The 17,545-nt window shown below is 38.7% G+C and overlaps 2 protein-coding genes across 4 annotated transcripts in view; both read left to right on the forward strand.

Annotated features, from left to right (window-relative positions):
- Positions 1 to 6,381: 6,381 nt before the first annotated feature.
- rbm8a (RNA binding motif protein 8A) lies at positions 6,382 to 11,797 on the forward strand. Of its 2 annotated transcripts, none has more exons than XM_080896040.1 (6): positions 6,382 to 6,479; positions 6,995 to 7,054; positions 7,147 to 7,224; positions 8,438 to 8,574; positions 10,130 to 10,266; positions 11,485 to 11,797. In XM_080896040.1, exons 1-6 carry the CDS (start codon positions 6,419 to 6,421, stop codon positions 11,531 to 11,533), a joined length of 522 nt encoding a protein of 173 aa, XP_080752166.1. In that variant the 5' UTR covers positions 6,382 to 6,418; the 3' UTR covers positions 11,534 to 11,797. The 2 variants fall into 2 exon arrangements, with proteins under 2 accessions (XP_080752166.1, XP_080752165.1); XM_080896039.1 differs by having other exon boundaries at positions 6,386 to 6,485.
- A 3,722-nt stretch (positions 11,798 to 15,519) lies between these two features.
- The window catches only part of otud7b (OTU deubiquitinase 7B), a 44,684-nt gene continuing 42,658 nt past the window's right edge, over positions 15,520 to 17,545 (forward strand). For both annotated transcript variants that reach the window (XM_080897625.1, XM_080897627.1), the window contains exon 1: positions 15,520 to 15,699. The gene's annotated coding sequence lies outside the window, so the exon portion shown is untranslated. The remainder of the gene's footprint in view (positions 15,700 to 17,545) is intronic.

The following is a 17,545-nucleotide window of genomic DNA, read 5'->3' on the forward strand; positions in this document are numbered from 1 at the left end:
TAAAAATGGAAGCACACTGCACAGAATCATAGCAAATGAAAATAAGAAAAACATGAAAACAGAAGAAAAAGACAGTCAGTATGTTTACTTTAACCATACAAGCAATACCATCTTTGTCTAGAGACATACAAAGAAACAGAAACAGAAGAGAAACTCTGCAAGCAGAGGAGCGGGGGACACACCTTTGTCCTTGGTGTTCTTGCACCTATCAGTCCTGGTTAACAAGAGCTTGGTAACAGTGGGGATAAAGAACTTTTATTTTAACAGGAAGACATGTCCAACAGAACCAGCAGTTAACTGTCCATTGACAGGGATGGCAGAAGGGACAGAATACAAACAACAAGGGAGTAGACAGATGTTAATGACATGCAATAGTGCCATTTAAACCTGTGGAGACTGACAGAACTGCCCAGTACATCAATGGAAGTATCCCAGCAGTAGTAGCATAACTAAGAAAATGGTGCAGGGTCACCTGATCCAGCCCTAAATATAAACTTTATCAAAAAGGAAAGTTTGAAGCCTGATCTGAAAATAGAAAGAGCCTGATCATTCGGGACATTTTGTGTTTCAACTCCTTGTTTATACCTTCACTGCAGCATTTTAGATCAACTACATGTTACGTGCAGGCTGTGTGCAGGCAGGAATGGGGGACCCAAAGTGCAGACGCTCAGAGGCACAATGTAAACTCAAAACAGCTTTAATGCTGAACTCAAAAAAGGTAACAAAACTGAGACCCCAAATAAACTCAGGCAAGCAGACAGAACACACAGCATGGAAACCAGTAGATCGCACCACAAACACAGGGCTTAAATACACAGAGGGAGCAATCAGGGAATGGGTAACAGGAGGGAAACACAGCTGGGGCAAATCAGGCCTAACGAAACAGGGGAAGGAAAACCAGATACATTAACATCAGACATGGACCTTCAAAATAAAACAGGAAACAACACAGACTGAACTAAAGACACAGACTCACACGCAGGCACTGCAACAGAGGGAACCGAGACGTAAACCATAAGACAAAACACAGACAAAGAAACCAAAGACTAGAAATGATAAATAATATAATAAACTCAAACCTCTGGGTCAACGACCCAGGCATCCTAACACTACAGGCTTCTCAGGGGGCTTTTCAAACAACCTGATAATGAGGTGTTGTAGAATAGTCCGGCCTCCAAGTAACAAATGCATGCACTTGTTTTTCAGGATTACCCTGAGGCAGATGTTACTAATTTTATCAATATTACACAGACAAAAGAAGGAAAAAGGTATTACAAATTTGTTAAATGTGCACGGTTATGAAAACATCCTGGCCAAAAATGACCCCAAGGTTCCTCATAGTAGTACTGGAGGCCAAGGCCAAGGTAATGTAAAGGTAAGTTAAAGAAAACCTTTTAAAGAATAACCTTATCCTGTCAGTCTTTGTGAACATTTGAAGTTGTATTTTTCTTTTTTCAATAATCAACATTAAACTATATATTACTGACAATATAAAAATATGCAGTTTTGATTATCTATGAATACGAGACCTGACTAACTTCATTGGTGAGATGAAGTTAGTCACATCTGTCTACTAAACCTGGGACCCCATGCAGCATCATCAGATGATGCCTAAAAGTGTTGAATCAACATTAAGCTCAGACATTTCACTTTTTTTCACATTTTATCACTAACAAAATCAAATACGTATGTTTATCCCTGTGCTATTTATCCATCTTAATTCTTTTGCTGTGAGTTAGCCGATTTAAAAAAGGTACCATCTGTAGTGATATCTGTCTTTTGTAACTGGAAATATATGGAACTTGCAGTGCTCAAACACCATGAAAAATGCAGCAGCAATGTCGTTTTTCCAGAAATCAAGATACTCAAATGAACAAACATAAAAATAAACATGCAGCAACCTGTGTGGCGGAAAAATGAAACATCATCAAAGTGCTAAAAACTGTAATTCTTCAAATGCCCACTCCAGGAGCTACCCAGTGTCCACAGACTCAACTTTACAGCAGGAACAGACATGCTTATAGCCCGGTAATTTTAGACATTTTAGACTTCAAATTCACCTAAATGGCAAATATAAAAGGGTTAATTTTTTTAATAACTTAATTGTTTAATTTTCATTGGGACTTACAGTTTGTTATTTGGGCTCTGGAGCTTTGACTGACAGGCGGATGTCAACACAAAGCGCTGTGCCCAACAGCTGTCTGCTGAGCTTTGAGTCATTAGTTGATGTGTGTCGCTAATTATCAGGTGTGTGTGTGTGTGTTTGTACCTGTTTAGACACCTTTGTGGGGACAGAAAAATTAAATGTGTCTATACTTGTGAGGAGCAACAGTCACTTGTGAGGACAAAAGTGACTGTCCTCACAAGATTGACGGCATTTTTGAGACTCAAAATGTGGTTTTAGTGTCAGAGTTACAATTAGGCTATGGTTAGGTTTAGGATGAGGGTTAGGCATTTATTTTTAATGGTTAGGGTTAGGGTAAGCAACTAGGGAAGCATTATGTCAATTAGATGTGATAATTGATATACAGTGTGTGGTTTTGGGTAGAAACTGTCATGTAACTTGTGGGTTCATTTTGGTAGAAAGTATACATTCTTACATGAAACTGCTTAACATTTTTCTATTTTTAAGTAACATATTTTTGGAAAGCGACCATACACTGGGCTTTTCAGATCAGTTTGTGGCAGTCTGACCAACACATATGGTGAGTGTCATTTCACTCTGTTATACTCACAAGAAGGCACACATCTCTGCAGACCAGTCAAAAACCAGGTAAGTCACATCAAAAGAATCAAGATGGGGATATGTAGCAACACCTGCACAAGAGAAAGGGAAAAAATACGGCTCCTTTAATCTCGCTGAATAAATCTTTGGACTGTTAAAATTATTTGTGAAGTCTTATCTTTTTCTTTAAATCCATTGTGCTCCCTTTTTCACCCTTTATTGTTACAGCAGCACGCAAGGTTGGACATACTGTGTCTGTAGTGTCACTATGGCAACCTGCATATCTGCCTGGCTTTGTACCTCCTGATATTGCACTGCACTCCTTTGAGCATAATAAAGTGATTACAAAGAAACTTTCATATCTGTATCATGTAAAAACTGTCTTTGTGATGTTTGCTTGTGTTAAGTCTGATGTGTTGTAGCGCCCAAGATGCTTTGGGTGTTATTTTTTTCTTTCAAACCACATTTGCACTGTGAGAAACTGCAACAAAGTCAGCTGAAGTCAAAATACGTGGTGATCTGGACAACTGGAACTGAACAAATGCAGCTTATCGCACAGAGGATTTGCCTTTAACCTCCTGGGACCTGGCATCCACATATGTGGAAATCACATTTACGGTCATTTATACCCAAATACTCAATTTTCCTCTACATTATACTGCAACTGTTCTATCGAAATTTTAAACAAGTATCCTAATTTGTGGCTCTCATTTTTCTTAGAAACAAAAGCTGTGTAAAAAGAAATCTGGTAATTCTTTGTTTTTACATTCATCAGGCCCCAATATGCCCAAATATCAAAGAGAAATTAAAAATGCATGCTGTGGAAGAGTTCAGGTCTTAGGAGGTTAATGTTAATACAGAGGTAGGTTGCACAAGCTCAGCATCAGAGGTCTAGAAGTTCAGTTCAGGTTTAAGTTTAGGAGGCCTAAAAACTTTGAACCTGTCATAGCCTTGGTTTGTGTTTGAGACTGGAGGTAGCCATCACTTAAGTATGCATTTATTTAAAAAAAAAAAAAAAGATTTGATCTTAAGTGGGACTTTTTTTGCAACAATGTCTATTTTTCACACTCAATTTAATGTCATTACATGTACATTAAAACTTATGGATCACAGTGAAATTATGCTTTCTTTTCAGCAATTTTCACACTTTGCAAAGCCGTCCAACAGGCCAGACCGGACCCTTTGGTAAGCCTGCGGAGCACATGTTTGACACCCCTGTTCTACACAATATTCACATTAGTGTACTTAAACGAATCCACCATCTGGCAGATCTTACAAATGCTTTGATTCCACTCTGAGTACTACACTGGACTAGCTATAAAGACTCAAATGCCCTAAATCATATCCAAAAGGAGTTGCTCCCCGCTGGCCCTTAGAGACAGTGCAGGTTAAAGGGACTACCACACTTTCTTTTAAATACAATATATGCTTACTATGGGGCTTTGAAGGGTGGCTGTAGCTCCGGACGTAGACCAGGTCACCTACTGATTTGGTGATTGGCAGTTTGATCTCTAGTCGTTCCAGTCTGCATGTCAACTATCCTTGGGCAAGATACATGAAAGCATAGAAAAAAGTGCTCATATGAGTGAATGAATGAGGCTTGTTGTATAAAGTGCTTTGAGTGCTGTGCGAGAATAGAAACGCACTATATAAGTGTCAGTCCATTTACTAAAGATGTTTATCAGAACTACTTTAATCGTTCTACTATTTTGCTTTTACCCTTTAACCAGATTACACATTGCTTGAAGTCATTTCTCTACCAACACTTGATTTCAGTTCACAGTAAGAATAGCTTTCAGTTTACCATAATGACACCAGAAAACCAACATGAACAGCTTTTATATGAGTTTCAAACACGTGGGTCAAAAGCGCGAGTGGATCCATGACTGCCCCCTGTTGGTCTTGTAACGTTTTTTTTGTTTTTGTTTTTTACAAAAACCAAAACTCAAACAAAGATATTCCTAGTTCCTAAAAGTAAAATTCAACAAACTCAACACATAAATCCTCAAAAAAACCCCAACAACAACAACAAAAAAAAAAGCCTAAAATATGGACCAAGATAAAGAACAATGCTGCTCTTTTCACCTTCGCCTTATCTTCAGCAGCAGACTGTCACATCTTATGTTGTAATTTATGACAGGGAACAGCTATTCCCTGTAAACTGGGTAAGATTACATATGATGCAGAAGTCATATTAGAGCCAGTTCACACCAGTAAGTGTAATATAAGCAGACAAAATTATTAAAATAAAGACACACATTCATCTCCTGTCTCCAGGTCATACAGTGAAATTAGAATAGCAATTGAAAATGAGTCTGTGTATACTTATGCCAAAGCATAAGAGTAACTGAGAGATAATGGGATGTGTTATCGGAAATCACAGCATCTCTGTCATAGAGACTGAATGAGCATGGATTTTTGAAGATGTGAGTCAAAAACCTCAGGCACACTGTCTCACTATGGATTGTAAGCACAATTAGATGACAGTGTAATAAACACAGGAAATGTTTAAATTCAGGATGTGAGCACAAATAAACAACAATGTTTTCCCTCAAATGTGACGTGTTTAACAAGTCTTCAGATTACAGACGGCAAGTGAGTGAATGTTTCTAATCGTCTCACCAGAATCTAAAAGAAGACAATTTAACACTAAATACAAAGTTTTCTACAAAATCCTAATGTACTCAGCAACAAATCATTGGAAATGGCAAGAAAACCCTATGATATATGTAAAGTGTGTCTATGTCATGTCCCATTGTTTGCCTTGCTAAAATCAAAGTATTTGATTTTTTTTTTAAAAACATCATTTTTGTTTTACATGTACAGACTATATGTAATTATTACCTACAGTTCTCAAAGAAATTAAGTAAAAAAAATAATGAGATACTGATGATCACATTCAAAATTATATGGACAAAAATGGCTTTGTAAAGTTATTCCAAAACACGCACCTTTAAAGTATTTAATATTATTTACCACGTGTGCTGAAATATTAGCTGCAGTGTTATAGGTTTATTCTAGATAAATCATACACTCCACTTGCAATGGAAGTGAGTGGAGTCGGGTGGGGTCCTCGTAGATGAATCAGGTTTCTTCTACTATCACTGCAATTTTTGCTCATTGCCTCACAGCACATTGCTGCAGTTGTATTTGAGTCTTTGGGGCTCTGGTGGTTCCAAGAAATTAAGAAGCCTGGAGAACTTTTCCTGAAGACTATTTACACAAATGACAAGAAAGGTGCCTAAGAGAGTTCAACTAAATAAAGGTGGTTACACCAAATACTACCTTTCAAGCTTGTTAGTTGTATAAACTTGTTTTTGTGTGTGTACTGTATTTCCATGTATGTTTGCACATGTTTCAATAAACCACTGCACCAGTTTTTGTTTTTTTTCCAAACAAAATATGGAGAAATGACAAGTTGCACAGGGCTGTAAATGCAGGTATCTTAAAACTACACCATTATAAACCTAAATGTGCCTGTTTGTGTAAATTTATTTGAGCCTTTTTACTTTCTGTGATAAAAATGATAGTTTTTTTTAAAAAAATTTATAATTATTTTCATCTTTATTTAGTTATTCTGTGTATTTTAATATATTGACTTTTATTTTATACAAACTGGCAACTTCCGCCTGCCTCTCAGCGCTTTTTGCGTACGTACGTTACGTTGGTCAGACGCATACACACAGAGACATCATGGCGGACGTGCTGGATCTTCATGAAGCGGGAGGCGAGGACTTTCCTATGGATGAGGATGGTGATGGTAACACTATTATGTTCACTGTTAGTGGCAAATACTTTACTGTCCCCGCGTTCAAATGATGTGTAATTATTGAGGTCCGAATCGCAGCCGCTATGTTCGTAAACGGAACAAAAGCTAGACTGCGTGGTGGCAGGCCCGATAAATGCTAACATGCTAACGCGAGTTAGCGCCGTATAGTTGATCTATTCAGTCGCTCCGTAAAAGTTAGCGAGGCTACGGACATAGAGATGTTTAAAATTCACCTGTTTCATTTCGAAGGGGAAATTTACTTGGCCGGTGACTTAACTCTCATTGTGAGTGTTGTTAGCAGCTGCTAACACGCTAGTTCGCGGTTAGTGCAGCTAACGGGTAATTGTTTTTGCGGATCGAACTGGGGGGAGCGGGCATGTTAAACATATTCCCAGTCAGTTGAATTAAATTGGCGAATTTTGTTCGTTGTTAAACTTGTAATGAAGCGAACATTGCAGCAGCGTGCGCTGGCTCTGACTTGTTCATCTTTCATTCATTAGAGAGCATCCACAAGCTGAAAGAGAAAGCCAAGAAGCGGAAAGGACGAGGCTTCGGTTCAGGTGAGTGACCCCTGTGTGATGGCGATAGTTTACATAGCCTCTCTTACTTTAGCTATGCAGTACAGTAAGTGTTTCTTTGTCGACATTTCCAGAGGAGGGAGCCCGGTCCAGAACCAAAGAGGACTATGATACTGTGGAGCAAGATGGGGATGAGCCAGGCCCTCAGAGATGTAAGTAATAATAATAATAATAATAATAATAATGGATACTTTATTGATCCCCATGGGGAAATTACTTGTTTTTCTCTGCATTTGACCCATTCACTCAGTGAAGCAGTGGGCAGCCCACTAAGCAGGCGCCCGGGGAGCAGTGTGTAGGGACGGTACCTTGCTCAGGGGTACCTCAGGGTAGCCGTTAAGTGGATTCGAACCGCCGACCTTCCGATCATGGGGCGACCACTTTACCTACTGAGCTATCCCTGCCCCCAAAAGTTTTCAACTAGCAATAATCGCGCCTCGGATAAACCTCATAGGCTACGATACTGCCACTGCGCAAAGCAAAGTAAAGAAACAGTTTAACAAAGGATTATGTCACGAACTTGAAACGGCAGCCTGTGGCTTTGCGGTGATATAGCAGAAAGTACCACTGGTTTTCTGGGTAGTCTTACATCATTTGCTGTTAATGTGATAATCACTGCTGGGTAGAACATGTTAGAACATATTTAAATACATGTTCTTAATTGTAATTGTCTTAATACTTAAGCACAAAATAATTTGTGTTTGTCCTCGTTACAATTGTGTGGTGCAATTTCTCATGATTATCAATTTATAAACCTTTCACTACAGCACCACAGGCTGTGTTACAGAGTAATGCAAAAGTAAAATGATCAAGTAACTTGTAATTAGTAAAGTAATTTGTTACTTTTCTAAAAGACAATAACTGTAATGATAAGTTTGGTCAATAGTATAAAGTCCAAGCTACATGTGTGAATAGAAATCTCAGAGTTAATCAACAGCAAAAGAAGAAGGATTACGCTGGTACCATTGAAATCCATTCAGATTTACAAAAAAGCAAACTTGCTTCCAAAAAAGTGTCACTACTGTTATTTATTGACTTAATATCAAAGCAAAACTTTTTATTTTACATTAAATGCTTTATTGCAATGTAGCACCTTTGGCATCACACTATCAACAAGTAGAATTTTTTTTATTTATGACTCAAATACAGTGTTTGTTTGTTTTTTGTCTTTTTTAAGTTGATACACTTGAAAGTGCTACTTGGTAAATGTCCTGTATTTGTACAGCACTTTACTCAGTCATCCACCCATTCACACACACATTCAAACACTGGTGATGGCAAGCTACATTGTAGCCACAGCTGCCCTGGGGCGCACTGACAGAGGTGACTTGATTCATCACATGCTGATTCCTTTCCTTGCTGCAGCTGTGGAGGGCTGGATCCTCTTTGTGACGGGTGTACATGAGGAGGCCACAGAGGAGGACATCCATGATAAGTTTTCAGAGTTTGGAGAAATCAAAAACCTCCATCTCAACCTCGATCGCAGAACAGGTTACCTTAAGGTAAAAAAAATACAACAACAAGAACCACATACTATTATTGTTTGGGTTTTTGTGTGTGTGTGTGTGCGTGCGTGAGCTGATAACCCTGGCTAGTACAGGGTTGCCGTCTGGTGATACCTGATTCTAGCCCGCTACTTGGAGTTGAACCTCAGTGTGGTTTGCAGCTACACTTTGAGGAATGGGAGGCGTGCGGTTGTTCCGTAGATCTTTCAGACAGGTTGATTGTACACCCCAAACAATGCTACTGTTAAATTGGCTCTTTTTGTTTTGTTTGACTGGTTTTTACATCCATTTCTGTTTGAGTGGAGAAAAAAAAATGGCTTGTTGAAAACATTGCTTCATTCTGGGGTAAAGGTGGTTTGAGCCCAGACAGATCACTGTTGCCTTCCACCTGCATACACAACACCTGGCTGCATAACATGTTTGTTTGACTCTTAACGATGACACCACGATGCCATCCATGAAGAATAAACTCAGAAGCCAGAGCCATGACCATCCACTGAGTCACACTTTAACTGATTTCATACAAAGAGAAGTGCCAGTGTCAAGTTAGTTACCAAAAAAGTAACCAACATTTCTCTGGTCTAATTATTGCGAAACAAAACCCTAAATCCAAAGATTTTTAATACTGCAGATGTCCTTAATGTGTGTAAAGGATTATGTTTTGGTCTAACAATCCCATCTCCTCTGTCTGTGTGAAAATGAAATTATTGGTAACCTGCTTGCTGGTTTTCTGATCAGATTGTTCTCATTTTTAACATGTGATATGGATCAAACTGGAAATTTTACACACAACAAATTTTTACTAAAAGCACATTTCATTGTCCTTTTAGTGTTTTGTTGTTGTGTGCCGTTTGTTTTTGTTTTTTTATCATCTCATAAGTCAGTTTAACAGTGGCTTGTGACACTTTTTTATAGTTGGGTTAACTTAACCAAATTCAAACCAGGAATATACAGATATTACACATTTGTTTGTTTATATTCCATGCAAATGGTAAAATAGAGAAAGATTGTTTATGCAGCCAAACTGAAACAACTGCATGAATGCAAAGGAACAGCTATTTGTAGAGTCCTCATCCCACCATTGTCATTGTATTTCAGCTGTGTATAACACTTATTCCATGTGGGAAAAACACTTGTGCAGAGGATGCATACCTCTTCTCTCTTTTCCAGTTGTATTTCAGGGATGCAGACATCCTTCAGTAAGGCATCCTGAAATAAAATTTATTGGGGGCACAGTCAGGTCTAACGATGGGGAACTAGATTAGGGCAAAGAGGTGCAAATTAAAACTGTTCCTTTTAAATATAGAAACACATCCTCTTTTCTACCACACGGTGGCAGCATTGTTTTTGATGTAAAGTAGGACCAAAGGGAATTCTACCCCAACCTCTGTCAGCTAAGAATGGAGAACGTGTAAAGTTTTCCTTAAAGGCGGTTTGAAGCAAAAACAGATTGTTGTACAACAAAGTCAGAATGTGTTCTACCAATAACTGAAGTATTTGATTTTACTGTGTACATAAATATGCAATAATTCACACAGTCTTCTGTCCCCAGGGTTATGCACTGGTTGAGTATGAGACGTACAAAGAGGCTCAAGCAGCCATGGAAGGGCTCAACGGTCAGGACATGATGGGCCAGCCTATCAGTGTAGACTGGTGTTTTGTCAGAGGGCCTCCCAAGAACAAGAGAAGGTGAGGGTGGTGTCTTCATCCATCTTGGAGCAGAAACAAGCTCCAGTGTTTGAAAAATCTACAGAAACGTACTCTGTACATTCATTTCAGTAGGATTTTGTCATCATAAGTGATCATTTTTTTCCCCTCTTACCATGCAGCCACTACTGATGACATGACTACTCAAGTTTTGTAGATAAGATATAATTTAGTTTAAATGTCTCTGTGACAGATGACAAAACATTAAACACAGCTCAGAAATAAGTAGCGTAAAGTCGAATTGTTTTAAAAACAAACAAACATAGAAAACAATATCCAAAACACAGTGGTTCAATAAAGTTAAAAAAACAAAACCAAGAAATGAAGGGACTCAATAATTAAAAAAGAAAAAAACCCACAAAAGTCAAATTACGTTAAAAAAAATCTTTATAATGGCTGACTATAACACATGTAATATTTAAGTAGAATTTTATTATGTAATTGGTGATGAATTTTCCTCTTTCTACCCAGCACTTAGTCTTTGCATTCATATTTGCAGTAATGACAATATAGATGTTACATTTTCTCGTTACATTGTTACTGAAAGGTTTCTCTTCATTTATTTATTTATTTGATTAGAATTCAAATCTCTCAATGAATACAGAATAAAGATCTACCACAAAGAAAGAAAGCACGAGATAAAGCTAATCAAAAAGGTACTGACTGGAGCAAATGCTTATAATGCCAACCCTTTTAACAAAAGATCATTTAGGAAGCAGCTCATTTACAAAAGAGTAAAACAAAACGAACAAACAAACTTTCCATCTTAGATAAGTAAGTAAATTAAATTTCACAATAATAATTCGTAATAATTCGATAATCCACGCGAAACAACCAAGACTTTCTGTATTATTATTAATATTGCTCTCTTCATTCTTGATTAATATATTTTTCTAATACTCTAGTTTGTTTTTAAACAAGAAAAATAAACTACACCTTTTTAAGTCACTGTCACAGCTATTCCACAAGTTACTATAAATATACTGTATTTATGCTGTAGTTAATGTTAAAGCAGGTAAAACATAAAACACAGCTTAATAGGGTAATAAATAAATTACAACAATAAATATATTTTTTTTATGTTACCACCCATATTGAGTTATATGTAGTTATTTAAGTGAAACTCTGATTTTTGAATTTATTTATTAATTAATTAATTTTAAGATTTCCCTTTTTGATTTAATGTGTGTTTTGTTTTAGGGCTGGTGGACGGAGGCGCAGCAGAAGTCCAGACAGGAGGCGGCGTTGAATGGAGGAAGTCATCACTTTGATAACCAGTTAATAGGCTTCTAATGCCTTCCTACGAAGCAACTTTTGGAGTTTTTGTACAATATTTTCAGTAAACGTTGTGTAGCTGGGCAATTGGTTCTAACAGAGAATTTGTGCTTTTACTTTCAGACAGACATGTACATGTTTATGGTTTTCATGAATCCCTCACAGTGCTTTCTGTTTGCTCATTGTAACTCATTTATTTTATATAGCCTAGGGAAAATTAAAAATTTTAAAATGTAAACCTATGATTTGTTTGTCTTTTTGTTTTTAAAATAACAGTTAACAGAGAAATCAGCCTACCAGCTCATTGAGCATGAAATTATAGATAGATAGATAGATAGATAATATAAGCATATATAGACATCATATACATATGAAGAATGTAGAAAAGAACATTTAGGATTTACATATATAATACTTTATGAAAGGGAAAATGATAATGTATAGGTTATCTTTACTTTCGAAATGAGTTAAATTTACCTTTCATGTTAAGTGTGTAACTTAGTGTCGTGGTGTGTAAAAGTTACCTCTTAATTTCTTTATATTTATTCAAGGGTTTGGGTTTTTTGGGGGGGACATTGGCTCCTTTTTTTTTTTTTTTTGCCTGTCCCGTTTGGTTCTTTTGCCATCAGAATTATTGTCTAAAGGCAAAGAAAGATGCCCAACGGATTTACTTTACCAAATGGACCATCCCAGCCATGCCATATTGGTCTATTTGAGTCACCTTTGCTTTTATTGTTTATTTTATTTTCATTTGCTGAACACGGGACAGACTTGACTGGGGAAAAGGAAAAGGGAGAAAGAAAGGGGGAAAGAAAAAGAGCGGGGCAGAGGGACGATGATAAAGGGCAAAATCAGACACAAAATACATATATCAATCACCTGTTGAGAAAGAAAAAAGAGAGAACAAGCAAAGAAAAAGAGCAATATAATAAACAACATCATCTTGATGATCTATGTGAATATAACACTGAATATTAAATATTATTGTGCAGCACGTAAGATCGACAGCGCAGTGAGCTTTGAAGTAGCAGCCAAAAAGGGTGTAGTTTGTTTGTGTGAGCACCTGTGTGTACACCTGTGAGCGTGAGCACGCTTGTATTTAAAAGGTTCCTTCATGTAATGCTCTGCTAGAGGGTGTGGGGAGAGTTATAGCCCCATCCTCCTGGGCATGAAGCAGGTATGGAGGAGATCAAGGCTCCAGACCAGGCACGTGCAGGAGGGGGGGGGGCTAGAGGGGCTTGAGCACCCGCCCCTTTCCTGATGGGTGCCCTTTTGTTGAGGCAACTTTTTAAAAAAAAATTATTATTTTTTTTTTAATGTGTGCGTGCGTGCGTGCGGAGTCCTGTCTGTGCCCCTCAACAATAATATTTAACTATTAATCACAGTTTTGCTAAATAAAAGGATCTGGCTTGCATCAGTCACATGATCACATTTAACCAATGATCGCCCTCGACGGCAGAACGCGCTGGTTGCGCGCCGGGAACGAGCTCACAAAGAGCACGCGCATTTTTAGCGGTCCGGAGCTGTAGGAGAAACACAAGTTAACTCAGAGACACAGACTGATGCCACAAAACCAGTAAGTCGGTGTACAGCGTGCACTGTAGTGTATAGCACACAGGAGTATTAGCTTATTACGTACACGTTGGTAAGTTGTCTTGTTGCAACTGACGAACTGAAACAAACGAGCGAGCTGTGTGTGCAACAGCGCGACAAACATTACCTGTCCTTTTATTAACTGCACAAGTAGTGCTGGTCATAGCTGCTGGCTACCTGGCTGTCATGGGTCTGTAGCTCTGTCACCGTTTTAGGGAACATATTTAGTTTTAAAGTATTTAGAAACATATTTAGTTTTAAAGTAAGTTTCCGGGCTTTTCCTGCCTTTCTGGAGGGATTATATTTCACTAAAAAACGATCTAATATGCATGTCCACATAATAATAATTATAATATATTAAAAAACACAAGCTGTAATTTAAAGAACATACATTAAGAAGCAGATTATATTAGATTTATATTTTAAATAAGACAAAATTTGGATTTTACAGCAGTAAAATTATTGTATCTCTACAGTTTAAAAATGTAATAAGCTTTGCCCCTGCACAGAGTGGATAGTGAAACAAATGGAATCATCATAAATACATTATTTCATATTTATTACTTCCCCCTCCTCTTTGCTTTATTATTGTAGCTCTAGTAATAAATAATAATGTAAGGATTCTGGATCAGCACCATGGATGCCCATAGTATATACAGTATTCTGAAGAAGGTCTAAAATGTCACTGTGTGTGCGTGCATGTGTGTGTTTTATTTAGATGGATTTAAAAAAAATATATTACTCATGATATAACATTGTCCAGACATGGCTGGTAAGGACATGAGGAGGAAACAGCAGGAGCTGTGTGAGGCTACTAAAGGCAGTGCTATAACATTTTTCTGTCATCATTTTATTATAGATTAAGTGCAAGAGTTGTTAGGTGTGGATAATTAGATTATAGTTTATTGCAATAGCAAGTTGTGCCTTGTTCTCACATAGCAAGTGGAGAGTGATATATGAAATGATGGGATGGAAGAAGAGAAGCAAAGAGTGATTCACAGGCAGAGCCTAAATTATTTCTCACAGTTTTTTGTTGCCTTATGGTTCCAAGCGCTGTCACCAATCTTTGCATTTTGTTATTATCTCATGACACTTGTTTAATCAGCTACCATCTCTCCTATGGACTTTTTAATGTCTACAGTCTCAGATCAACACAGCCCTGCCCTTCCCATATTAGATTCTTGATGAATGTGTGTTGTTGTTATTCAGCCTGGTTCAATGTGCCCCTTTTTAACTTTGAGCACCCGCCCCTTTAAACCTCTCTGCACGGCCCTGCTGCTGGCAGCCAGCTGTGCCAGAGTGACTGAGCCCCAGGCCGAGAGGCCAAGGGCACCCCACCCCCGAAGGAGCCTGAGTAAGCTCCAGGCTCCAGGCGCAGACAAGCAGCCACCAGGAGTGAGCCGGTGGGTACCTGGACGCCCATCCCCGGACACAAAGAACCACCAATGTCTGAGGGCGTCTGCCACTGGTAGGGGAAGTGGTGGAGGGAGATAGGCCTCCATACCATGGAGGGCCTGAGATGTCCCTAGAGAGAGGTGGCGTCAAACAAACAGGCACACACAGATACAAACATCCATTCCCACCCTCATGCTCTCATTGGTTCCTTTTCTTTCACTCAGTTGCAGTGCAGTCCTTGAACCTGATTATTTTCAGAGGAAGCCACTAAACAATCCCCCATGAATCATTCAAGGGCAAGGAAGAGCTTTAAATGTCTTTTAAGAAACCTGGTGAGCTATTCCCTAAAACATCTTAACGAAACACTAAGTTTGTCTTTCATGAGTAGAAAAAGTTTGACATGTACTTCCATTTATTTTTGAAAACAACAAAAAAACGTTTTGCATGCGAAAATTGACATTAATGGTCATGAAAAGTACTGAGACCTATAAAAAACAACTCTTAAGCTGCAAGCAATATTAACCATGCTAAATGTACACGTTTTGTCACAGCTTATTAGTGTTTGTACAATTCCAGAAAAGATGGATTACGGTCGGACGTGTTCCCTGCTGCGTTTTATTTAGCATCGCTAATGACGTAGGGTTTACATCATCCTGGATGACCTCATCCCGGCCACGGTGACGCCCCAGCTATTTTGTTAACTCCAAAGCACCTGTCACTCTGGCCTGAGTGCCGCACTGTCATTGGCTGCGGACACAAAAAACCCACTGGCCTCTCATTTTCTTGCAGCCAATTGGCAGGCGGATGTTTGGCGTTCTCATTTGGTGTTTACTCTAATGGGGAACGTCACTCAAAATGTTCTAGCCCGACCATTGGTTCTGATAAACGTCAATGAAAGAAAACTCCCGCCTCTGATTGGCCGAGTCCTCTCGGGGGCCGTCTGAAACCTTTGGTTGACGTTGTTGTTGTAAGTGGTGGAGAAATTACTTTGTCGCTGGTGGTCCGGTTTGGGATTTTACGCACCGTTCTCCATATGAGGACACTAAAAAGTTAGAAGTCGTTGGTACTGGAAACGTATTTGCTACTTACAAGTTGGCACTTGCTGGAAAACTGAATGGGACGATGAAAACAACATCTGCGAGGCCGCTAAAGGTAAGCAGTAGAGGGATACTCCAGCTCCTAGCGTTAACGTAAGCTACCGTTAGCTTGCTGCTGATTAGCCAGGCTTGAAGTAGCCACTTGCTAGCCAAAGGTAACGGTTCGTTCTAATAACTGAAAAAAATGTACAGGACTTCTTTATGGTGAGCATTCATGCGCATGTCTGGCAGACTTTAAATGGACGATTATAATTACTAATGGGTGCAAATAAAGTTAGTGGGATATGTTTGAACGGTGCATGAACCTCATGCGTTTGAACGCCTCAAATGCGTTTATGTAAGCATGTTTATTGTTCCCTGATATTTCTTCTTCAAAGAATAGTTCTAGCCATTAAAAGCTGGCTCAGAGTCAGCAGTGGGGACAAGCCATCATCGTGTGTAGCGTTAGGATTCAGCGCAGAGCAGAACTGGTTTCTGAATACTGCCTCAGCTGTCAGCTAAGCAGTGTGAACACTGATATCAATTTCAGCTGATCTCTTTAGTAGTTGTGCATCTGCCTGTGGAAGTAAGTTAAGTCATCATCTCGTTTTTTCTGGGAGCTTCTAGTCACGATCCAGCTTATCGGAGTCCGCCTTTTATTTAAGGTGCATGTGTGATGTAACATTGACTTAAAAGACCAGCTCACAGGAAATTACCAGAGCCAGCTCTTCACACACCACAATTTCTAACCAAAACAACTGGGTTTATTGAGTCTGAATAAGCATCTAACTCTGTGTGAGGCTCCTGCCTGAGCTGACGGGTCACAGGGTTCACTGCTTTTTACTCATTCTGAAACTAGAACTAGGTTTATTTGGCATATTTTTCTCTACATCACCACAGCGAGAAAGTATTAGGTTGCACTCTGCCTTGAATTATTTAGGTCTTGTAGTTGTGGACTCTTTTGTTTGGACAGACAGGACAGACAGCCTATATGAAAAGTAGGACAGAGGTACAAGTTCTTCAGTGTATTTGGCCTACAGCAGGGGTGTCAAAAGTAATTTTAGTGAGCAGGGTATGTACAGCTCACTTTGATCCAAAGCTTGTTTGACGTATAAAACCACTGGATAATATCCTTTATATACACAAAATGTCTTTGTGTGAAGAAGTATGGGTACTTAGGAAAAACATTTGCAAATGATAAGCAGTCAAGGATCTCTTAGGCAAAAGGAGTGCAATTAAAACCAGTATTTCCACATTTCATCACTCTATTGGTGTTACATGTATTTTAAAATATATAGTGGCTATTTAAAGGCACATGACCTTCACACATGTATTTTGGATCTCAATAACACAAGTATTTTACTTCTGTCTGTAAAAGCAGAGAGAATTGCAAGTGTCTTCTCTGAAATTTGCACGCTTTGCAAAGCCATCCAGAAGGCCAGGCTGGGTGTGCTTTGACTGCTGATTTTGATTAAAAACAAAACGCACACTGTAATAAACACACAGCAGTGAAGAGGAAGCTCGTTGAGAAGTTAGGTATGGTGTAGTAGGAAAAAGAAACACATTCAGCCCTCCACCCATACTCACTGTTTCCAGTGGCTGTGAAGGATGATGCTTGAAATGTAGGACACACAAGCAACTGCTGATCAGTACCAGTGTGGAAAGTTGAATGAAACTACCAGTGCACTTTGACTGTAATATTTGTCTTTTCGCGAGTGACTTTTGCAGCTCGATCTGATCTGATTTGATCACAGCTTTCGGTGTGTTAATTTGATCAATTTCCAAATCTTATTTTCATGTCCCTGAATTTTCAAGTCCCCATATGTACTGATTTGTGTCTATATACATAAAGTAAATATTTTTCACCTCTAAAGGGTGCAAGAAGTCTACATTTAGAGACTGGAGGGGTTGGTGGTGCTGTG

This window comes from Rhamphochromis sp. 'chilingali', assembly GCF_963969265.1.
Source record: "Rhamphochromis sp. 'chilingali' genome assembly, chromosome: 11".
Lineage (NCBI taxonomy): Eukaryota > Metazoa > Chordata > Actinopteri > Cichliformes > Cichlidae > Rhamphochromis > Rhamphochromis sp. 'chilingali'.